The sequence below is a fragment of the Grampus griseus genome (assembly GCF_964374135.1).
Source record: "Grampus griseus genome assembly, chromosome: 8".
NCBI lineage: Eukaryota > Metazoa > Chordata > Mammalia > Artiodactyla > Delphinidae > Grampus > Grampus griseus.
The window spans coordinates 15,831,641-15,855,889 of NC_139002.1; the positions used below are offsets into that span (position 1 = coordinate 15,831,641).

The following is a 24,249-nucleotide window of genomic DNA, read 5'->3' on the forward strand; positions in this document are numbered from 1 at the left end:
TTGATTTACTTATTTATTTGGCTGTGCCAGGTCTTAATTGTGGCATGCGGGATCTTTTAGTTTCAGCATGCAGGATCTAGTTCCCCGACCAGGGATCGAACCTGGGCCCCCTGAATTGGGAGTGTGGAGTCTTAGCCACTGGACCACCCGGGAAGTCCCTCTTTTGCTATTAATGAAGTTGAACTTTTTTCATATATTTAGTGGCCATTTGAATTTCTGTCAAATACTTGTTCACATTCTTTGTTCATTTTTCCCCAAGTTGTTCGTGGCAGGCGGGGGGGGGGGGGTTATTGACTTGTAAAAGCTGTTTGTATATTATAGACATTTACCCTTTGTCTCTTTATTGTGCAACAAATGTCTCCTAGTCTGTGACTTATCTTTTAACTTTGTAAACGTCATTTTTCTCAGAAGTTGTAGTGGTAATAACACTAATAGCTAACCTTCATTGAGCATTTACAATGTGCTAGACACCATTCTAAGTGCCTTACATGGAGTATCTCATTTAATTCCTACATTACAAAGTATGTACTATTGTTATCCCCTTTTCTCAAATGACAAAATTGAGACACAGAAAGAATAAGTAACTAGCATGGGGTATCCCAGTTACTAAGTGGCAGAACCAGAATTGGAATACTGGAAGCCTGATTCTACAGAAGTTTTAAAAATGTTAGTCAAGCCTGTCCATTTTTTAAAAAATATCTTCTGAGTTTTGTTAGAATTTCTTCAATATAAGATTTTTTAAATATTCTATTTTTTTCTGTAGTTTTATTTTTAATGTTAAGCTCTTTGACCTATCTGGAGTTTATTTGTAGATGAGTTAGGGATTTAGTTTTCTTTCCTCCCAAAAGGTAGCCAGTTGTCCCAACAACAGTTATTGAATAAATGTATCTATTTCCCTCTAATATGAATGCCATCTTTATCATATACACAAAATTCCCATACATATATCGATCTATTGATTTGTATTGTTTAACCTGTGTCTAACTACCGTATTGGTTAGGATATTTCTATCCATATTATATAATCTGCAAATAATAATCCTTTGCTTTCTAATATTTGCTCCATTTTCTCATCTTATTGAGTTAACTAGACTGATCTAAGCTATGCGGGATAAGAGTAGTAATAATGACCTTCTCTTTCCTAAGCCTGACTTTAATGGTAATAACTTTAGCCTGTCACTATTATGTTTTCTATGATTTTCTGTTATCTTGTTTAGGAAGTTTCCCCTTGGTTTTTCGTGGGGTTTTTTGTTTTTGTTTTATTTTTGGCTGCATTGGGTCTTCTTGCTGTGCGCGGGGCTTTCTCTAGTTGCAGCGAGCGGGGGCTACTCTTCGTTGTGGTGTGCGGGCTTCTGATTGCGTTGGCTTCTCTTGTTATGGAGCACAGGCTCTAGGCACGCAGGCCTCAGTAGTTGTGGCACATGGGCTCAGTAGCTGTAGTTCGCGGGCTTAGTTGCTCCGCGGCATGTGGGATCTTCCCGGACCAGGGCTCAAACCCCCGTCCCCTGCATTGGCAGGCAGAATCTTAACCACTGCGCCACCAGGGAAGTCCCTCTTCCTTGGTTTTTATCAGAAGGACTGCTGAATTTTAACAACAGCTTTCCACATTTGATAAATAATATGTTGATATAATCATATGTCTTTTCTCCTTCAAGCTAGTTTAGCTCTAAAGCTTTTCGTTTTAACCTCTTACCTATTAACATAAAGATACTTCTTGGAGTGATAACACTTTAAAGCTGACAACAGCCATTTACCCTCAGCTCACTGCCAGCACAGAAATCTGGATGGGCTTGAAGATTCACAGAACCTGGGGTGGAGGTCAGGGCAGGTAGAGCACCAAAGGCACAAAAGGATTCAGCTGAGAGAAGCCCCAGCTGGCTCTCACCTCCCTGCAGATTGCAGGCTCCAGTGAAGGCGGACTGCCCCCTGCACTTTCCCCTTTGCCCTTGCTTATTCCTTTGGCTGCGTAGAATACCCTTCTATCCCCCTTACTCTTGCTTCGCAAATCTCTGCTCTTAGAAATTCCACCCATTCTTTAAGGTTCAAATTAAATACCACCTCCTCCCGCTGAGTCTTCCCAGACCCCCCAGACGTCCCCCCAATCCCTGCTCCTTAATTCCCCATCATTTTGTGCGGTGCATATGCATTTTATTTCTCTCTGTAGCCCCAGGGCCTGGCAGCGTGCCTGGCATACAGTGGGTGCTCCAGAAATGCCCAATGAAAGGCTGACGGAACAAGAGAGGTCTGCCGCCACTCCATCCCGATGGCCCTTCCCATCCTGCCAGGGTCCTGCAGGGTGGACTCCATCTCGGCAGAGGGCATCCCAGACCCCTCACCAACCCCGGAAGCCGGGCTGTCTGCCACGGGAAGACTACACTTCCCAGCGATCCCAGGGAAAAGCGAAAACCCTTTGGCTTTGACAGCCGCTGCCACAAGTCTTTCCGTCTCCCCAGGCTGCCTGGGAGCTGGGAGCGGGATTATGGTGGCCTGAGCTGCAAACGCAGCTGTAGGAGCCCGGAGCCCCTGACCCTTCCCCTGCTGCCGCCCCGCCAGGAGGACCAGGAAAGCAGCCTCCGACCTGCCATGCCCGCCCCGCCCAGCCCCCCGGGGGGCCCGAGCCGGCCTCTCCCGGACCTCTGTTGAGGTTGGACCGCTGGCCAGATGTAGCCAGGCTCCGGATCCGTCTTCTCCCCTCCTGTCTCTCTGTGGATCTCTCCTGCCCGCTCCCCACAGCCTGGAGCCAGGGCTGGCCGAGGGGCCTGCAGGCGCTGGAGCCCTGATGTCTCACCGTTCACTCTCCTGAGAAGCCACCTCCAGCACCCAGAGTTGGGGTCAGGCCACAGGGACGGTCGCAGGCTGGAGTGAGCCCAGAGCGCCCCAAGGCCAGGGCCCACCATGGCCCAAGTGCTGCCCTGGCTCCTGCTGTGGATGGGCTCTGGGGTGCTGCCTGCCCACGGCTCCCAGCCTGGCATCCGGCTGCCCCTGCGAAGCGGGCTGGGGGGCGCCCCCCTGGGGCTGCGGCTGCCCCGGGAGACCGACGAGGAGCCCAGCCGGAGGGGCAGCTTTGTGGAGATGGTGGACAACCTGAGGGGCAAGTCCGGTCAGGGCTACTACGTGGAGATGACCGTGGGCAGCCCCCCACAGACGGTAAGCTTGTCGGGCCAGCCCTACCCTCCCTCCTGCACGAGCCGAGGGGAGACAGGCTGGGGGTGCAGCATGCTGGCTCCTGTTAAAATGGGCTGCACGGTGCGGGCTGGAGGGACCCTCACCCAAACCTGTCCTCTGGGATCATACTGGCAGCAGTCAGCCCCAAAGCCCCCCTTCTCACTTCCCTTCCCCTCACAGGCTTCTGTCTGCCCTCCCCTCTCTCTCTGTCTTACACACACACATGGCTCAGGAAGGATTTGGGGCAAGAGAAACTTGTCAGTGGGGGGAGCCTGACCTGGAGAAGAGTCCAAACCACAGGGGTGCTGTGAACAGGTGTCAGCCCAGACCGAGCTTGAGTCTCCCAGCCCCACTGCTCTGGATCTTGGTCACCCAATCTTGGCATCTGGGGTTCTGACCATTGGTTCCCAGCATCTTGAGGACCAAGGAATCCTGGCAGGAGTTGGACCGGCCCTTTTCTCCCCGTGTCTGAGCTGCCACAGGACAGCGAAGCAAGGTTTCCGAGTTCCTTGTGACCTCCAGAAGCCCCGGGCTGACTCTTGCCTTCCCCTGCCCCTACTTCCTCCCCAGCTTTGCATCCTGCACTCCAGTCCCTCCCCTGCCTGATGCCTCCCAAGTACTGGCCAGAGGGAACTGAACTGAGTCTGGGGAAAGGACAGATCACACACTGCATAGAGCAAAGGAGCCAGAGCCCCCTTCTAAGCATGAGACTCCCTCCACGAGCTGATAGGTGCTCAGGGGTGGGGGATGGCAGCGACGGAGAAAACACTGCCTGCCAGCTCCCCCCATCCTTCCTGACAATCCTCCAAGGTACACTCAAGGTGGCTGGTTGGAGGTTTCACCCTCTGTACCTCCGACCGGGTAGGAGTGTGCCATGAGCAGCCCTCCGCGGGGTGCCGTGGCTGCCCTCTGTGAGCATTTGCCTCCTCTGTGGTTGAGCCCGGGCACGGGTGGCAGGATGGCTCTGTGTGTGCTGGTGAGTGTCACCTTGAATCTGAGCCCGCACATCTCTGAGCCACCCCCCTCCCCCTGATCTGTGTCTGGGAGGCTTGTCCTTGGGAGGGTCTGTGAAGGTGGGAGTGTGTCTATGGTGTCTATGGGCAGAGGGAACCACCACACTTCCTGGACTTCTAAACAGCTCTCACACCAGATCTAGCGGGAAAACAAGCCTCCGTTTCCCAATTACCTGATGGAAGCAAGCCTTCCGAGGTCCATGCCACCCAGGGCTACCTCCCACCTCTCAGCTGATCCAAGGCTCTGGTCTTCCCCACTTACCCCTCCTCTTGCCTATGTGCTGTAAACAGTCTTGAATCAGTGTAAGGACAGAGCCTGAATCCAGGCCTCTAGCAGCCTGAGCCAACAGGATGCCAGCTGTTGTCAGGGAGAAGGAGGCTGTGTGGACCTGGTTCCTAGTCCCGTTTCTGCTACTGATGCACCATGCAAATTGTGCAGAGACCCTGTGACATGGACACAGAACGGGGCTCTGGGACAAAAAGGGCTTTGGGGTCAGAGAGACCAGGAATTCCAGCTCCACAACCCACAGCTTTCCCTTTTCCCAGCTGTGTGTCCTTGGGAAAATTATATAACCTCTCTGAGGCTGTTGCCGTGTCTTTAAAAATGGGTGAAATGAGATCTCCTTTGGAAGGTGATTGTGAGGATTAAGGAGACTAGGCAGGTGAAAGCACCTAAAACAATGCACCTGGACACACACTTGTCCTCCAGTAAACGTGAAGTCACTTTCTCCTACTTGTCTGGCCACTCCTGCCTCTTCTGTGCTCTGCAAGGAAGCATAAAAACCTGGTTGTTCTGAGCCTCCATGTTTTACACGTAAAACATGTAAATGGGGGATCCCATTACTGTACTTCCCTGGACCCCTGAGATAATATGTACATCCCCCAGCCCAGAAACTGGCAGAGAGTAATTGCCCAATAAATGTCAGTTCCTTCCCGCTCCTTCCTAGGAGAAGGGAAAAGTGGGCTTCAAGTTCAGCACCAGTCCAGGAAGCCAGTGGCAGGGAGACCCCAGTTAGAGCCACCCTATGAGTTGGCTTACGGCTCCATACCTGAGCCAACGCCAGCCAGTCTGTGCTCTGTGGTGACTTGATTCTGCCCCCCGCAGTCTGCGAGAAGGATGCTCTTTCTCCCGACCCAGTGGGGTTGTTATAAGCACCAAATGAGAATGTGAAAGGCACAGTACTGTAAACGAGCAACAGTGAAACTTGGGGAGCACTTTCTATATGCCAGGCAATTCATTGCTGGTTTTGGGGGACTGATCCACAAAGAGACAGAAAATACATTTTCTACCTCAAGAGCTTAGTGTGGAAGTGAAAGTATAAGTGCTTGTACAAAGTAATCTGCAGCAGTTGTACTCAAAGTGAGGACCCCAGACCCTTGTCATCAGAGCCAGTTAGAAATGTAAATTCTCTGGCCCCTCCCCACACCTACTAGGTCAGAACCTCAGGGGCTGTGTCTCAAGTTTGAAAAGCATTGATTTATAGCAGTACCATGAGTGAGTGCTACGGGTGTTCTTTTTTTTTAAATTTTTTCCATCTATATTCTTTTAAGGGAGGGGTTCTTTTCTTCAGTTTATTTTTATTTATTTATTTTTTTGGCTGCACGGCATGCAGCATTTTAGTTCCCCAAACAGGCATCGAACCGGAACCCCCTGCAGCAGAAGTGCGGACTCCTAACCACTGGACCACCAGGGAAGTCCCTATAGGTGCTCTGAAGGAGGTAAAATCAGGCAAGGCCTCGTGAAGATGTGCTATGAGCATGGTCTTGAAGGATGGATAGGAGGGTCGAGACCATTCCCAGCACAGAAAAGTCCTCCCGAACTGGGATCGCAACTTCATTTGTGTGTCCACTCCTTCCCACCCTATCCCCTGAGACCAAGCGAGGACACAGTGAATGAAGAGAATGCGTTATGTGTGTTTGGGCTTATGCATGTTCATTCAGGAGACAGTGAGAAACCCAGGCCAGCTAATGTTACAGGTTTGGGTAAATAAGAGAGAACCAAGTGGCCAAAAGCCTTAAATGTCAAGCCATAAGGTTTGGACTTTGGTCTCTGCAGAAATAAGGGGGAAATTGAATTTATTTGTGCAGGGGAATGACAAAGAAAGCAATCTTTTAGGAAGAGGCATCTGAATTTTAGAAAGAATGGAACTGAGAGATGCAGGCAGCAGGAGGCTCTGTCACAAAGGTCCAAGTGTGGAGCGCTATGACAAGGACAGAGTGAGGCTGTGATCAGGTGGAAAAAGGAGGGAAGACTGGGATGCAAGGCTCGGTGACATTGGTGTGAAGGGTGAGGAGGAAGGTGTCAAAGGTGATTTCAAGATTCTGATCTGGGATGAATTGGAACATGACAAGACCATTTGTGAGAAAGTTGGCAGGAGGGGATGGTTTAGGACTATGGGTGTACAAATATATCCTTGTATTTATGGTTACAGTTTATAAAAGCTTTTTAAAATTAATTTACTTATTTTTGGCTGAGTTGGGTCTTTGCTGCTGCACACGGGCTTTTCTCTAGTTGCGGCGAGCAGGGGCTACTCTTCTTTGTGGTGCGCGGGCTTCTCATTGTGGTGGCTTCTCTTGTTGCAGAGCATGGGCTCTAGGTGCCCAGGCTTCAGTAGTTATGGCTTGCGGGCTCTAGAGCGCAGGCTCAGCAGTTGTGGTGCACGGGCTTAGTTGCTCCACGGCATGTGGGATCTTCCCGGACCAGGGCTCGAACCCACGTCCCCTGCATTGGCAGGTGGATTTGTAACCACTGCGCCACCAGGGAAGTCCTATAAAAGTTTAAAATATATTCTACATAGACTATTTTGTTCTTTACAGTAATTCCTGCAGTATATAAAAAGGTCTTACTATTTGCAGCTTCTAGCAGAAGAAATGGGGACTGAAAGATTAAATAATTGGCAGGTCAGTAAGCTAAGACCGTGTCTCACCCTTGACCTCCCTACTCTTCCATACCACCTATTTGAGAAGAAGAGAGAGTTTATCAGAGATCCCGCTTCCATTCTCCTGACACCAACTCACGTCTTCCTTACTACACTTAGGAGCACGTGTCACTGTTTCTGTGTTTGTTTCCCTCATAAAACACCAAGCTCTTGAGGACAATGTCTTTTTTAATTAATGAATTTTTGTAGTGTTTTATTTCTCTTTGGCTAGTATCTATGACAGCGCCAGGCTCAGAACAGGCACCTAAAAAGTGTTGAGCAAATGAATAAATAAAGAGTAAGACCTTTCAATAGAACTGTTGATGGGCTGCTGTAAGTACAGAAGTGGAGATCTTGGAGAAAGCATTTTCATTCTCTTTGCTTAAATGAAAGGATATCATCTCATTATAACAGTACAAGCATCGCCATCCAAACACAGGCCAATAATTTAATTGTTAGGATTGAAATCTGGTGATGGTCAATTTTCAGTTTAACAAATATTTATTGAGCACCTACTTACAAAAGAGAAGCATACGTCATAGTCTCAGCCCTTGGAGTGCTCACGATTTGGTGTGAGACACAGACATGTAAACGCCTAAATATCACACAAGACCAAGTACATTTGGTACAAATAGAAGAACAGTGAGTCTTGGAAGTATAAAGAAAGAAGCAGCTACTTCTGACAGACTGTTAGGAAAGGCTTGCTAGAAAAGGTAGCATTTGAATATGGCCTAGAAAGATGAGAAAGCTTTGCTATTTGGAGAGTGGGGAGAAAAAACTTCGTAAAGAGAGACGTGAACTATGCTAAGAAGCTGGAAGCTGTGATAGGGATGCTGTGAGGCTGAGTGGGCGTTGGGTTTCATTCTGGGGGCAGCAGAGAAATGGTCTAGTGAATTCTGGTTTTAGGAAAACTACTCCAGGGTGCAGGATAACTTGGATGTTCTAGAGTCCGAGACAAGGATTTCAATTAGGACACACGGGCCTGGAGGAAGATATAAAAGAGGAGAAGTCTTCAGAGAGCCAGCATTCACCTGTCAGGTCAACCAGGTGTTCCCTGTCCCTGATGGGTGAGAGAGAAGAGAAGAAGTCTCCCTCCTTTGAACTTCTCTGACTGTGTTTGCAACAGGACACACAGCAAAAGGAGCAAGCTTTTAAAGCACAATATAGTTTACCAAACTTCCATGTTTATTACTCTGCTTTAATTAAAAAGGGCAAGATATTAGCATGTCTGTTTTGGGCAGGAGGAAACTGAGTCTCAGAGGGATTAAGTGGTTTGCCCAAAATTACACAGCTAGGGAAGAAGAGAGCTAGGGTTCAAATCCTGGTCTTTGGATTCCAAGTCCAAATACTTGCTTCTTTCCAGCATTCCATAGTCTGGGACATGTTGGTTGAGTTCGAGATGCCAGTGGACAATTCTTGTGGATGTATCCAGCAACCAGCTGAGAATGGGGAACTGGAAGCCAAGAGACAAGTTGGGACTGGACAGGTAGACTCAGGGGTCACCTGTAGAGAGGTGCTTGTGGAAGCCAAGTTAGCAGATGAACTTGTTTGAGAGAATGGAGAGAGAAGAGGAAAACGATTAGGGAAAGAATATCGGATGTAGACGAGGGATCAAGGGAGCAAAAGAAAATGATCAGAGAAGTAGAAAACTGTGAGGATTCAGGATCTCAAAACCCATGAAGATGCCAAGTGGTTTTCCTGACCCCCTCCCTAGAATGGTTTTCAAACTGAGATCTGTGGGGTTCTGTAAAGGGACCTCAAGGGTGAGAGAGAGGTTAAGAGAAAGGTAAGAGGCAAGACTGTACCTTCTACCTTTCCCCTCACCAAGCCCTCCCCTGTCCCACCTGCCCCCAAATCTCCCAGAATAGGTCAGCTTTTGTTGTATTTATACAGTGGAATTCCAGGTTTGTTTGATTGATTGATTGATTGAGTTCTGGTACTTAAAAGGTCGAAAACCTTTGAACTCAAAGAATCACCCTCCAAGTTAGATGACCCTGAAGCCCAGCCCCCGTCAAGACAGTTTTGGCCTCAGGCACTGGGAGGCAACCTAGAGACTGGGGTTGGGCTTCAGTTGCACGTAGGCCTCTGCTGGGACTCTTAGGCTGTCCTTTCACACCTATCTCTTGCTCTTCCTCCCCAGGTCTGGAAAGAAAGAATTCAGCTGGGAGTGAGAGAGGCATTGAGAAAGACCGTGCCCCCTCACTAAGGTAGATGGTCAAGGGCCCTTCTTGGGTATCTCCAGTAAAGAGCTAAGCAGAAATTTTGGTTGAAAATCCAGGAAGAGAAACATCTCTCAGGGAAGCCCTCCTACCTGCCAACTAACTTCTCTGTCTGCTGGGAGCCATCTCGCTTGGGGGGCCTGGGCAGTGGGGAGTTCTGGAAAGGAAATACCATTTTCCTGGTCCTAGAGCTGCCCTGAGCTTCCCCTGGCAGGATGGGCCCAGTGGCTACCCTGTCTCCTGGCCACTGTAACCCCACTATGTACAGGCTGGATGTCTCCTTGGTTGGCCTCTCAGGCTTGGTGAACCCCACCAATTGTTCGACTCCAGCGCCTGTGGAGTTTTCACCAAATAGCACAAGGCATGAACCCTGGCATCTCCCAATGGCTCAAGCAAACAGACCTATGTGCTGAGCACAACCGGGTGCCATGGAGGAAAGTGGGCTTAGGCCAGAGATCAGCTTCATTCTCACCTGAGGACAGACTCAGAGACTATTACAGCCCCTGTAACCTGTGGACGGGACAAGGTTAGACAACAGGAACTGTCTGACAATGAAAAGCAGGTAGCAGTGGCTGTGCTACCCTCCAAGCAGGATTTCCCAGATGGGTTCCGTGGAGGCTGAAGGTGCTAACGAGACGCCTCGAGAGCCACCACAGGGAGGGGATGGAGACAAAGAAATAGAAGCTCTCCCTAAAGCAGAGCATCTCTGCTTTTTCTCTTTGGTACACTGGGATCCTGAATGAGATTGCAAAAGGGTTCTGCTGCTTGAAAAATAAGTTTGAAAACCATTGTCTTAGATCTTTTCTTTAAGAACAGACAGGTAAGCTTTTTGACCATTCGCATCATCATCTCATTTGAATAGGAAGCACTGATAGATATTAGTTGAGCTGGGTTTGAGCCCGGGGGAAATGGAGCATCCTGTCTAAAGGGGGAAGGCTGCCCTAGATAAGGTTTGGGATGACCCAGCCACCTTGGGATTCCTTTTAAAAAACAGCCCAAGATGGGGTGAGTGGCACCAGGGAGCCTGCTTGCTCCCAGGTATTGATTGCCAGCTTCAGCCTGGAGAGCGAAGTGGAAGCAGAGGATATGTCTGAGAAAGGAGTCCATTTCCATTGGGTCAGCTGATTTGGTCAAGGTGGGAGGAGCCTGGATGGGACCCAGTTGCCGGACTCAGTTCGAGGCAGGAGCTGTGTGCTGCGCTGGCTCTCAGCCAGGACCAGCTGCTGACTTGAGGTTCCTCATGTCCTTCCTTGCCCCCATCTCTCAGCCTCGGGCAAGCTCAGGTCTGGGAGTGTCCACTTAGGGAAGCAGATGAAGCTAACTCAGAGGACTCCGGGAGCAGCGAGTCCTGACATCACTCCGACTGCTCTAAGAACCTGGGTGGCTACTCAGTTTCGTGGGTACAGTGGGCATCCATTGCCATCATCACCATACACAGTACCGGATTGAAAATCACCCCTGCAAGGACCCTGGGGCTGAGAACTAATGGCAAGACTCTAGAGTCACAGAGACCTGCAGCAAATGAGGCAATTACAGTTAAAAACAATTGCTACAGAGCACCTACTGAGAGCTAGGTAAGAATTAGATAATAAGCACAGAAATGTGCTCCCTACCCTGTGGAACTCATAGTGTGTACGACAGACAGACATTGGATAAATGGTTTCAAGTTGGATGAAAGGGTAGGCAAAGAAGCACAGTTGTTCGTGAGGACCTACGAGAGGAGGAACCTAATCTGGGCGGGGGCATCAGGGCAGGACCTTTGGGAGAAAGAATGTTTAAACCACGACTTGAAAATTGAACAGAAGTTAGATGGAACGGGGAGAGAACATTTCAAGAAAAGGAAACGGCGTATGCAGAGGTGACAGATCATTGTGCTACTGAGAAACTTGATGGTGAGAGAGGGGAAAAGTGATAAGAGATGGTATTTGGAGTTGACCGATGGGTGGGTAGGTGCCCCAAAGTCAAGGATCTCAGGATTTAATTCAGGTAGTTTTGTAGCAGTTATCTGATGCAGTGTAACAAACTAAAATGAGAGCCGTTGCCTCTCAGGATTCTGTGGGCTGGCTGTGGTTCTACAGATCTTACCTGGGCTCCTCGTGTGGCTGCATTCAGCTGGTGGGTCAGCTGAGGGCCGGACTACGCCGGGCCTGCTGGACCTCTTTCTCTGTGAGGTCTTTCATCCTCAAGGAGGCAAGACTGAGCCTCCTCACGTACAAGCTCAGGGCCGCATTCCAAGAGGCCAGTCTCCCCAGTGCACAGAGCACTTAACAAGCCTCTGCTTTCCTCCTTTGCTGATGTCCCATTGGTCAAAGCAAGTCACATGGCCAAGCCCAGCGTCAATGTCAGAGGGGATCGCACCAGGGCATGGATACAGGGCGTCGGATTCATTAGTGTAACGATCTACCATGTATTTCCTTTCCCAATGAGAGAGAATGAGAGAGACAGGAAGGTCAAGGAGATGAAAGAGAAGACTTGGGGCTTGGTCAGAGCCAAGGGGCTCTTGTCCTAGCTTGTGGCTTATGCGTAAGAGGGGTTACGTTCTTATTTACCCTTGGTCTCAGTCTCCTCCTCTGTGAAATGGAAGAAAGGCTCCTACATCTCAGCTTCAGCTGAAAGGCTTATACTACGAGAATATAAGGGCTCTTCCCCCGTAAACTCTGAGGCCCACACAGAAGATAACAGACTTTCCTTTAGCAGGAGGAATTAAAGCCCCCTCCCAGGGACTCCCCAGCGGTCCAGCAGTTAAGGCTCCGAGCTTCCAATGTAGGGGCACAGGTTCGATCCCTGGTCGAGGAACTAAGATCCCACATGCCACATGGTGACGCACGGCAGGAAAAAAAAAAAAAAAGCCCTTTCCCAGAGGTGTGTGAAAGTGGTAAGACCCCAGCGCAGGCTGCCAAGAAAGGTTGTGGATCTTAATAACTAGAGATCTTTCGGAACTGGAACAAGCTCCCATATCTCCAGGCCAATGGACAGATGACTCCTGAAGGCTCTTTTCACCCAGAAGAATCTAAGTAACTCCCATCTGCTAGTGAGAGCTGGGGCCAAGACAGGTGGGATTTGTGAACAAAGAGCTTACCCTGGACTCAGCAGCTCCACATCTGTCTCATTGCCCAAGATCTATTGCTGCAGACTCCTCCAGGGGAGCCTTGCCTGCAGGATGGAATGGGCAAGTGTGCCTTTCCCTGTGGGGCTTGTTAGCACTTCCCATGAAGCTGCAATCCCTCAGAGGCCCCCAGGGGCATATTTGTTTGTTAAGTGATTGGCACTGACCTAGCCCTGACTCCATGCTGCGGTCCTCTGGGCATCTAAAGGCAAGCTCTACAGGGACTTCTGAGTTGGCCTGGCCCCAAGGGATAGGGAAGAAGTAAGATGGCTCCAGGACTCCGGGCTGCCTGTATCAAACCAGGGGGGCTGGCGAGAGGAAGGCAGGTCTGAGCTAGAGCCACACCTATAACCTAAAAACACCCATAGTTTGGGGGCCACTGAGAGATCCCTCCCTCACCCCGAAAATAGGGTAGATTAGCTCTTTCTCCTTTTTCCTTTAAGCATTCATTAATTCAAGAAATACTTATTGCCAGCCACTGTGATACCCAGTAGGGAGACAATGGGGATTTTTTTAAAAATTAGATACAAGGGGAGATGAGATTCAGTATGACATTATAGTGGCAAGTCCTACAGAAGCATTTTAATCAGAGAATATGACCTGGTCTTTCTCCCTTAGGAAGTCCCTTTTTTTTTTTTGGCTGCGTTGGGTCTTCATTGATGCACGCAGCTTCTCTTGCTGCACACGGGCTTTCTCTGGTTGCAGCGAGCGGGGGCTACTCTTCGTTGCGGTGCGCGGGCTTCTCATTGCAGTGGCTTCTCTTGCTGTGGAGCATGGGCTCTAGGTGTGCAGGCTTCAGTAGTTATGGCACGCGGGCTCAGTAGTTGTGGCTCGTGAGCTCTAGAGCGCAGATTCAGCAGTTGTGGTGCACAGGCTTAGTTGCTCCACGTCATGTGGGATCTTCTCGGACCAGGGATCGAATCCGTGTCCCCTGCGTTACCAGGTGGATTCTTAACCACTGCGCCACCAGGGAGGTCCCTAGGAAGTCCCTTTTGAGCTCAGACTGAAGGATGATAGGAGATGAGTAGACAAAACTGCAAGTGGAAAGGAGGATAATCCAGGCAGAGTGAATGACCAACAGCATTTGCGGGAGGGACCATGGCTGATTGGAGGACCTGAAATGAGCCCAGTGTGGCTGGTGGGCAGAGGGCTTGGGGGAGTATGGGACAAGCTAGGCTGGCTATGTAGGCAGGGCTGGACCATGAAGGGCCCTATAGGAAATGTTAAAGCTTTAAGTCTTTATTATAATAGCAAAGGAAAGCCATTGACACGGGAGGGTAACTTGGTCACATCTGCGCTTTGAAAAGATCATTCTAGCCACAGTGCAGAAACAGGTTGGAGAGGTCAACAGTGGATGTACCAAGATCAGTTGAAAAGCTATTGTGGTATTCCAGGATGAGATGATGATAGCTTGGCCAGGAGTGGCAAAGGAGGTGGCAAGAAATGAATACATTCGGAGACTTTCAAGAAGGTTAATTGGACAGGACTCGTTGATGCCTTGGATGGAGATGTGAAGAAGAGGAAGGTGTTTGGATGTCTCTGAAGTTGCTGACTTATGGAACAGATGGATGGTGACTAATGTAGGAAACTGTGAAGAAAAAACAGATGGGCAGGACCAGGTAAGGTCAGCCATGGACATCCTGAATTCGAGGTGTCTTTGAGGCAGTTCGAAGGGGAGGAAGGGGCTAGAGCTGAAAGCTCAGGAGGTATAAGGACATAGGTGGTAATTGTAGCCGCTGCCATGGATGAGATGGCCTAAGGACAGAGTAGAGCAGGAGGGGAAGAGGACCAATACCCAGGCCTTGAGAAGTGAGCCTGCAAAGTAGACAGAAGATCCTATCAGAGAGGTAGGAGGAAAGCACGGGATAGGGTGACAGGGAAGAGTGTTTCAAGGAGGGAGGGGTCGGCAGCGTTGAATGCTCCAGAGAGGTCAAGCAAGATGAGGATTGATTTGAAAACCGTCTTTTGTATTTGGTGACACAAAATCATTGGTAACTGTAGTAAGGGCTGTTTTATAGTGGAGGGAGGGATAGAGGCGAAACTCAGTTTGAGAATGGGTTGAGGAATGAGTAGGAGGTGAAGAAATGAAGACAGCTTGGCCGAGAACTTTGGTTGTGAAGGGAGAGGAGAGAGAGGGTAGCTGGAGGCGGATGTGAGATTAAAGATTTTTTTTTTTTTTTAAATGAAGAGACAAGCATTTGTAAATGCCAACAGGAAGAATCCAGATTTGGGGGTGAGGGGGTGTGGCATGAGGGGTGGATCCTCCTTAGGCAGGAGGAGGGATTGTAGAAAGGCAGGATGGACGACGTGGGAATGATCTTGTGGGAGATGGGGGGAGGGGTCAGCTGACGGCCCCCTGCTGGGTGAAATTAGAGGGGAGGGTGTCTGCTAAGGTTGGACGCACGCAAACCCTCCTCCTTCAGGCTGCCCAGGGGGCTCATGATAGAAATGTTGGAAGGACAGGATCAAAATCACTTCTCTCGGAAGCAGGATCACAGTGCAAAGGGCAAACAGACAGAAGGACATTTGCTCAGGAGGAAGAGGCAACTGTTTATTTTGGTTTCCCTTTTCTGTGTGCGTGGAGGGTGGAGAGGGGGCAGCAGAGAGAGCAGTGGTGGCTTGAATTCCTGGTATTGGGGCTGGGGGTTTAAAGAGAGAGCAATGGGAGGGGAGGGGTCATTCCTCCCCAGGCTTGACCCCCTTGGGGGCGGAGTGGGGAGAACTTCCTCAGGTGAGGAGAAAGGCTGGAACTGGAAGGACACCAGGGATGATGGGCCCCCGGGCTGGGGGGGGCGAGTGGCCTGCAGAGAGGGCTCCTCCCGTACAGGACAGAGAGGAGTGGGGAGGAGGGGGCCTGGACCAGCCGAGCCGAGCCCCCAGATACAGCTCCATTCCAGTGTCAAAGGTGGTTGGATTCTCCTAGAGCCGGCCAGGTACACACACTCCAGGCGGTCCCCCCTACCACCACCGGCGCCAGCGCTGTGGAGGAGACCCTCTTTCTTTGGGGTCCAGTGATAGCAGGGGCGCCTGTAAGCCTGAGGCCAGCCGTGGCGCGGAGACCAGAGTCCTGGCAGGTGGGAGAGCGGGTTCTGGGGAGTGGGTGGGTGAAGAAGCCTTTTTAATCATTAACCTGGCTGATTGAAATCTGAACTGCTGTGCCTCTAGCACTATTGATTCTCTGAAAGCACAGCATCTGGGGCCAGTGGCTGCTTAGAGACCGGGGAGAGGGACACCAGGGAGAGGTAGGGGCAGAGGGGGGGGGGAGGGAAATGGGAGGCAGGCCAGGAGTGGGGGCTGGGAAGGAGGGAGGAGGCAGGGTCAGAGAGCTAGGGGACAGTGGCCATGGGGAAGCCAGGAAGCCTGAGCGGCCGCTGGGGGAGGTGCGGTCAGCAGACCTACCACCACTGAGAGCAGGAAGGAGCCGGAGGATCCGGCAGAGGGGACGAAACACAGTGACCTGCCCTATGTGACAAGGTCGGAGCCTGCAGCAAGGCCAAGGTCAGCTGACTTCACTGCACTGAGGAGAGGCGATGCAGAAATGGAGGGCCCTGAGGTCAGAGGAGAAGCTGAGGTGAAGGACACACAAGTGGGCAGGAGAGGATTCACTTGGGCTTCCCTGGTGGTGCAGTGGTTAAGAATCCGCCTGCCAATGCAGGGGACACGGGTTCGAGCCCTGGTCCGGGAAGATCTCACATGCCGCGGAGCAACTAAGCCCGTGCGCCACAACTGCTGAGCCTGCACTCTTAATAGCCCGTGAGCCACAGCTACTGAAGCTCCTGCACCTAGAGCCCGTGCTCCGCAATAAAAAAAAACACCGCAGTAAGAAGCCTGCACACCGCAATGAAGAGTAGCCCCCACTCGCCGCAGCTAGAGACAGCCCACACACAGCAACAAAGACCCAACACAGCCAAAAATAAATTTAAAAAATAAATTCATTAAAAAAAGAAAGAGGATTCACTTTATAGATTGCTGTGTTTTTGAGGACAGGGGCCTTTCCTTTTTGCCTGTGAGGATATAGGAGGCATCAAAAAAACGGCTGACTGGCTGAGGAGGGGTCAGGCCATCTCAGGAGGAAGGAGGACAAAGTAGAAGAGACGTAGAAGGAGCTGCACAGAAGGAACAGCAAGACAACACCTGTCCATCTTCAATGAGCCAAAACCAGGGCCCCGAGGAGATGGCTTTTCACCAGGACCTCATACAGGGCTCCTGGCTATAGTCCCACTATTTCTGACAGTGGGACTCATAGGTCTGTGTCACCTCTGAGACAGAAGGGGGCCCTTCATGGGGAGCCACATTCTGGCAGCCAGGGTCAGAAACACGTGGGCCTCAACATGCCATTGTGGTCCCCACAGCGCCCCTGGTCAGTGCCAGCTCCTAGAATAGCTCATCTCTGAGCTGGAGGGGGATGAGCCAGGCTGCCTGCCGGTGATGTGCTTCCCAGGAGAACCAGAGAGGAGGGGAAGGGGCAAGCTCTGCAGACAGACTGGGCCAGTACAGAGTGAGGAAGGGCATCTGCAGGTAGATAGAAATAGGAATGGAAACACACACACACACACTCACACCAGTTATATGGCTCTGATGACACAGAAAATGTTCCAATTCTGCAGAGAAGACAAAAGCAGACACAAGGTTTCTGAGGCCATGCTGAGGGCGTCACAGGACCCCATGTTCTGACTGTGCTCATGGTACTAGCAGGGCCAGCCTGTCCAGTCCTGCATCTGGAAGCTTCACCCTGGACACTCCAAAGGAAGACCACATAGCCGGGGGATGGGGAGGGTACCGGACAATGAAGGGAGTGAGTCCAGGCCTCCTGTCCTAGCATCTTTCTCTCCCTTTTCTCTGACAGCTCAACATCCTGGTGGACACAGGCAGCAGTAACTTCGCAGTTGGGGCCGCCCCCCACCCTTTCCTGCACCGCTACTACCAGAGGCAGCTGTGAGTGCGGGGAGAGGAAGGGGGAAGGCTCTTCCCAAGGATCCAGGGCAAAGGAGGGTCGGGGGAGGGCTGCAGGGAGAAGGACCAGCTCCACAGAGCCTTTCTTCCTGCTGGGCAGGAGGGAGGGAAAAGAAGGCAACAGTGACCAGAAGAGAAGAGTGGAGGGGCTGGAGGGTTGAGGAGGTAAACTATGGGAAGGGTAAATTGAGGGGCAGCCAGGAAGTGCGTCAGCTCCGAGATAGGGCAGCTTCCTGGGGGAGGGAAAGCAGGAAGGAGAGCAGCCCCAAAGCTCCCTGTGCAGTCTCGAGGTCTCCTTCTCTCTGCCTGAACTGGGAGGCCCAGGGACTCCAACCCACACCCCTCAGTGGCTCTGGTTTTCTGACGCCACCACCTAAGTCTAGGCTGAGCAGGCTGCAGTGACAGCTCCCTTCGCTGTGTCCTCGCCTGGGGGCTACTCTTGGTGGCTTTGCACGGTTCAAGGAAGGGAAGGAAGAGCCTTCCACGGCTCCACTGCCTGGCCTGATATCAGGGACTGAAAGCTAAATGCTTCCCTGCCTCCCGGGAGTTCCAGCAGCTGGACTTAGCTAACAGGTGGGAGGGAGGGTGGAAGTGGGTTTTTAAGGTAACAGAGGCAGTGAGAGATGATCTGGGAGCCCCTTTAACAGAAAAGCAGGAAGTGGCGAGAGGCCATCTAATGTCTGAGGTGTATGTGTGTGTGAAAACATGTGAGTCTAGACTGACACCCCATTCTTGGACTTCTAGGCAAATGCCAAAGGCGCCTTCTTAGGTCCCTTGCCCTTTAACTTCCCTATCTAAAGAAAGCAGTCAGGGAAGGGGGCATGGCCAGGGTCCATGAAAGGGAATTCATTCCAGCTGCTTGCCCGTGTCCCATCACTGCCCCCATCATACACACCAGCCCTGGTCAGAGGCGTGATTCCACACAGGTGGGGGTGACACGTGGTGATAAGCATGCTCCATCCGAGTGGTGCGTCTTGCCTGCTCGCCCTGCTGAGGTGCCCGTGCAAACTCCTTCCTTGGAAGAATTTGCTGAAGAAGTTCCATGCTCACCCGCTTGGTACTTTCTCTACCACTCAGATGGTACCACTGAGTCCCAAGGCAGCAAGAGTCAATGGCTCCTTTTCTTGAAGAGCGTGATAAGGTCAGGGGGCGGGGAGTGGGAGATGCCCGCTAGCTGTCCCTTCAGCAGCAGCAGTCACAATACACAAAGCTAGACTTGTTCTTCCAGGGCCTGAGCTCCAGATCTAGGAATACGAGCTATGGACACAGGAGAGCGAGCGCCAGAGACAGCTCCCCACGTCTGTCTGCAAGGTCACTTATTCTGTTCCCGGTGAAGGAGCTACGGATGTTCTCTCGAGCAGCCTGACAGCATCCTGTCTTATGTAGACGACCGAGATGAGATTCGGCGTCTGGGAGTAGGTTAGATGCTGGCTCCATGTACCAGCTGTGGTTACGCACCCAACAGATCTCTGCCTGCTTTGCACAGGTCCAGTACATACCGGGACCTCCGGAAGGGCGTGTATGTGCCCTACACCCAGGGCAAGTGGGAGGGGGAGCTGGGCACCGACCTGGTGAGCATCCCCCACGGCCCCAACGTCACCGTTCGTGCCAACATCGCTGCCATCACTGAATCAGACAAGTTCTTCATCAATGGCTCCAACTGGGAGGGCATCCTGGGGCTGGCCTACGCTGAGATCGCCAGGGTGAGAGGAACAAGGGCTAGCCCTAGACATTCTGCCTGAACGTTGCACACGGCATGCTACACAGGGACCAACATGCTACACAGGGACGGAGTTACGGGAGAGAAGGGGAGGGAACTGAATAAGGGAGGGAAACAAATCAGTTTAAAGAATTACTTTACAGGTGGATAGGGTAGCAGTCTGAATTTCATCCCTACAGAGGGCAGAACTATGGTGACAGGTAGAGGAACAGGCTATCTTTTCTATTGACACTAAGATCTTTAAGAATAAGAGAGGCCCCCGTAACTCTGAAACAGGTTAAGCAGATGGGGATCAACGATCCTACAGATCTTTCCTGTTTGCATTGCCAGCGTGTCTTGCTGTCCCTCTCTCCACCAAATCTCAGTACCTCAGGATGGTCTTTCCCAAGGAACATCCCCCAAGTTTTGCTTTTGCCCTCCCATTCCTCTTTCCATTAGGGCCCTCTGTGCGAGGATTCACTCCTTGTCTCTCTCTGTCACAGCCTGACGACTCCCTGGAGCCATTCTTTGACTCGTTGGTAAAGCAGACCCACGTGCCCAATCTCTTCTCCCTGCAGCTCTGTGGTGCTGGCTTCCCCCTCAACCAGTCGGAGGTGCTGGCCTCAGTTGGAGGGAGCATGGTGAGTAGGCCCTAGGAGAGGGGAGGCCCGGGCACTGGGCAGAGACGGGAGCACCTGCTGCCTCCCTGCCCTCTGAGGCCACACCACAGCCTCGGGCTCCACTGCTGAGAATCGAGAGAAACCTCTTCATGTTCCCCACCTCCATTTTTCTTTTTCTAGCCTTTTCTTCCTTGCATTATTCCAGAAAGGACTTGAGGCTCCTGTGGTAAACTTGGAAAGGATGACAGATGATTAGGAAAATTTCAAAGGAAATGAAAATAAGGCCTCTCAAGTCAAGACTGTTCAGTCTGCTGATGAGAAGGCGGAGACGTAAGGAGTGTAAAAGTCTATTTATTAATTCATTTAGGACAACTGGTGAACTCTATCTCCAACAAGCAGAGAAAATAAAACTTACAACAGAAGCAAATTATCATTCACTCAACATTTATTATGCCAGTTTAGGTTTAAATAACTTTATATCAAGGGCTGTGTGATTCTGAAACAATTAAAAATCCTGGAAAGCCTTTTCCCCTGAACACATCCTTTAACACATTTAAGAAAGTATCAGTCGCTTTACGGCGTGGTTTGATTAGAAGCAGGAAGATGAGAAAGGTGAGGTGCAGAGCGCCTTGCCACCCCAGAAATGACTGATCCTATGCTTGCCCTCTGGGTGACTTGTTGTCCTTCTGTGTTGGCACACGGGTACTGGCTCTTCTGCTCCCTAGATCATCGGGGGTATCGACCACTCGCTGTACATGGGCAGCCTCTGGTACACACCCATCCGGCGGGAATGGTATTACGAGGTGATCATTGTGCGGGTGGAGATCAATGGACAGGATCTGAAAATGGACTGCAAGGAGGTAATAAAACCTGGGGGAGGCAGGGAGAGGCAAGGGGGAGGCAACATCGCGTGAGGCCAGCCCCCGAGTTATGAGGCTGGGAGGATGAGGTTGAGGTGCAGGACCTGCAGGAGGGTTGGGGGCTGAGCCTAGAACAGCAAGGAGCTTAATGGTCACATGGCGGGACCTGAGGTTTGGGGCTAGGGACTGGCTTAGCACTTCCCCAGAGGCTGCATGGCATAAGGTCTGGTACGGAAAAAAGCATATCTGGACTCCGGTTACTGCCTTGCTTTATGACCTTGGGCAAGTCGTCCGCGAGGCAGTGTAACATGACGTAGTAGAAGAGTCTGGCTTCGGAGTAAGAAAGACCTGGGTTTCTAGCTCTGCTCTAGCTATGTGTCCTCAGGCAAGTTACTATTTTGTGTCTCAGTTTCCTCACCTGCAAAACAGAAGTAAAAACAGCTTTTCCAAAGACGGTGGTGAAAATAGAGAAAGTGAATAAAGTGTTTATCCCAGTGCTTGACACACAGCAAGACCCAATAATGGCAGTTAAACTATTTGGGTGTTCCTTACCTAGATTCTTCATGTATGTTAACTTAGAACAGATACAAACGTATTATGAAAAGTTAAAAGCATTATACAAGGTATTTTTATTTTCAAGATTTAGAGAATGTCTACCCACCCAAGATAATAAGAGTTAACATGTACTGACTGCTTCCTATGTGCAGGGCACAATCCTAAACACTTCAAATATATTAATTAATTTAATGCTCTTTATTTATTTAATAACTCTTTGAGGTAGGTACTATTATTATCCTCATTTTACAGATGAGGAAACTGAGGCACAGATGTTAAGTAACTTGCCCAAGGAGATCCACCTAAGAAGTGGCAAAGCCAGGATGCCAACCCAGGAAGGACCCCAAGCAGTCAGCCTCACCCCTCCAATTCTGGCCAAAGCCTGGCATCAAGAAGGCTTTTGATGTTCTAACCCTCTCTTCTCCCTCTTAGTACAACTATGACAAGAGCATCGTTGACAGTGGCACCACCAACCTTCGTCTGCCCAAGAAAGTGTTTGAAGCTGCTGTCAAATCCATCAAGGCAGCCTCCTCGGTCAGTGGGACTCAGGACAGGGGTACAAGAGATGACAGAGTGTCACAGGAAGTCTGTGAGAGGCACGTTCCTCCACAAGAGCCAAGATGTCTACCCTTAGATCCCTCTACTTAGGTCTCTTAAACAACGGTTCTCTGCTATGGGCCTCAGCTTGCTCAGCACACAGTCCCCCAGCCCAAAGTTTTGGCCTTACTCTCTTGCTCTCTTCCTCTAAGCCTTGGGTTTCGGCTGACCTTTCCCCAGTTTGGATATTTCATGGAAAAGCAAGTAAAGGGCCCAGTAAGTGTTATCTGAAAATGGGAGAGGCGAGATGGTGAAAGAGGCCGTTTCCTCATCTTTATCCTTTTCCCATCAACACAGACGGAGAAGTTCCCAGACGGTTTCTGGCTCGGGGAGCAGCTGGTGTGCTGGCAAGCAGGCACCACCCCGTGGAACATTTTCCCGGTCATCTCACTCTACCTAATGGGTGAGGTCACCAATCAGTCCTTCCGAATCACCATCCTTCCACAGGTATGTCCCTGGCCTGAATCAGTGGGATCCCAGGACGAGAACAAAGGATATATTGAGAAAGAGTGAGCAGGCATGGCTTCCTAGAACTTGGAAGACAAAATAGATGAGGATCCAGCGGTAAAGGGCTCTGGGAAAAACCAGCCTCTCGGAGCTCAGGGCTGGCAAAGGGAAGGGCAGCCTAAGGGCATCGATACCAAGAAGGCAGAGATGGGGTGAAGGGTGGAGGAAGACATACTCTCACTCTTTGCTTGCTTATCTTTAGCAATACCTGCGGCCAGTGGAAGATGTGGCCACATCCCAAGACGACTGTTACAAGTTCGCCATCTCACAGTCATCCACGGGCACTGTCATGGGAGCCGTTATCATGGAGGGCTTCTACGTTGTCTTTGATCGGGCCCGGAAACGAATTGGCTTTGCTGTCAGTGCTTGCCATGGTGAGAGCACCAGGGACGAGGCTGTGGGGTCAGTCTATCCCCGTTCTCCCTGTCCAGTGGTGAGGGTAGCCGGGGCCCTGTCAGTCTGGGAGGGAGTAACAGTTGCCTCAAGCCAGAGTCCACGTATTGTGTAAAAGCTAGTGTCAGTGCTTGTGCTTTTTTTTTTTTTTTTGTGGTTCGCGGGCCTCTCACTGTTGTGGCCTCTCCCGTTGCGGAGCACAGGCTCCGGACGTGCAGGCTCAGCGGCCATGGCTCACGGGCCCAGCCGCTCCGTGGCATGTGGGATTTTCCCGGACCGGGGCACGAACCCACGTCCCCTGCATCGGCAGGCGGACTCTCAACCGCTGCGCCACCAGGGAAGCCCCGGTGCTTGTGGTTTTTTTGTATCGCCTGGCATGCTGACCCCTGCCTGGACTGGCAACCTCTGTTGGAGACCCAGAACAGCAAGAGCTGCCTCGGCACCTTGGGAAGCTCTAGATCCAAGGGTGGCAGGCTGGCCTATCGTGACCCTGTCAGCTGCCGTATGCCGAGGTTGAATGCTACTGGCAGGGTCTTGCAACTGAATTTCAGCAGGAGCAGGTGAGTTTACTAGGTATATGTAGGGCTGGCTTTTTGGTCAGCTTAGAATGACTGACTTTTAGGGCCCTGTCCTATTGGACAGGTAGACAGGAAAGGGTTGTTGTCCCCAGTGACCTGGAGGAGAGCCATGCCTCCACGTAGCAACGGCTTTCTGTCCTGCTCCTAAACATCTCCCAGGAGGGAGACTCTACGGCCTCCTCAGGGCCGGTTTCAAGGCCTGTACCGGGAAGTTCTTTTGGGTGTGTGATCCAAACTGCTCTGTGACTCACATCTGCCCTTTCTCCAGTGCACGATGAGTTCAGGACAGCAGCGGTAGAAGGTCCTTTTGTCACCCTGGACATGGAAGACTGTGGCTACAACATCCCACAGACAGATGAATCGACCCTCATGACCATAGCCTATGTCATGGCTGCCATCTGCGCCCTCTTCATGCTGCCCCTCTGCCTCATGGTGTGTCAGTGGCGCTGCCTCCGCTGCCTGCGCCATCAGCACGATGACTTTGCTGATGACATCTCCCTGCTGAAGTGAGGAGTCCCACGGGCAGAAGAGAGAGATCCCCCTGGACCACATCTGGTGGTTCGCTCTGGTCACAAGGAGGAGACACAGATGGCACCTGTGGCCAGAGCACCTCAAGACCCTCACCCACCCACAAATGCCTCTGCCTTGACAGAAAAGGAAAAGCTGGCAAGGTGGGTTGCAGGGACTGCACCTGTAGGAACCAGGAGAGGGAAGAAAGAAGTGCTCTGATGGCGGGAATACCCTTGGTCACCTCAAACTTGAGTTGGGAAATTCTGCTGCTTGAAACTTCAGCCCTGAGCCTTTGTCCACCATCCCTTTAGATTCTCCAACCCAAAGTATTCTTCTTTTCTTAGTTCCAGAAGTAAGGTGACCCCAGTGTGTGTCTCTGCAGTACCCTAGCAGAGAAAGGGCCAATCTTGTTTCCCTGCTGGCCACAGTCAGCGGGAATGGACGCACCATTTGCTGTTTGCTTTAGAGATAGGGACTGTATAGACAAGCCTATAACATTGGTGCAAAGACTGCCTCTTGAATTAAAAAATAATTTAAAAATAATTTGTACAAATAAT

At 51.0% G+C, this 24,249-nt stretch overlaps 1 protein-coding gene across 2 annotated transcripts; it reads left to right on the forward strand.

The window, feature by feature from the left end:
- Window positions 1-2,742: 2,742 nt before the first annotated feature.
- Window positions 2,743-23,695, forward strand: BACE1 (beta-secretase 1). 2 transcript variants are annotated; one of them, XM_082659386.1, is made up of 9 exons: window positions 2,743-3,146; window positions 17,267-17,355; window positions 18,860-19,076; window positions 19,576-19,713; window positions 20,418-20,552; window positions 21,540-21,641; window positions 22,002-22,151; window positions 22,414-22,585; window positions 23,451-23,695. In XM_082659386.1, exons 1-9 carry the CDS (start codon window positions 2,895-2,897, stop codon window positions 23,690-23,692), a joined length of 1,497 nt encoding a protein of 498 aa, XP_082515512.1. In that variant the 5' UTR covers window positions 2,743-2,894; the 3' UTR covers window positions 23,693-23,695. The 2 variants fall into 2 exon arrangements, with proteins under 2 accessions (XP_082515512.1, XP_082515513.1); XM_082659387.1 differs by having other exon boundaries at window positions 19,651-19,713.
- Window positions 23,696-24,249: the final 554 nt, after the last annotated feature.

What these genes read in the sequence shown, in the direction of transcription:
- BACE1 (XM_082659386.1), top strand. Translation starts at nt 2,895, where the DNA reads ATGGCCCAAGTGCTGCCCTGGCTCCTGCTGTGGATGGGCTCTGGGGTG. An exon ending in GAATCACCATCCTTCCACAG is followed by an intron (nt 22,152 to 22,413) that starts GTATGTCCCTGG and finishes GCTTATCTTTAG; the next exon opens with CAATACCTGCGGCCAGTGGA. An exon ending in TGCTGTCAGTGCTTGCCATG is followed by an intron (nt 22,586 to 23,450) that starts GTGAGAGCACCA and finishes CCCTTTCTCCAG; the next exon opens with TGCACGATGAGTTCAGGACA.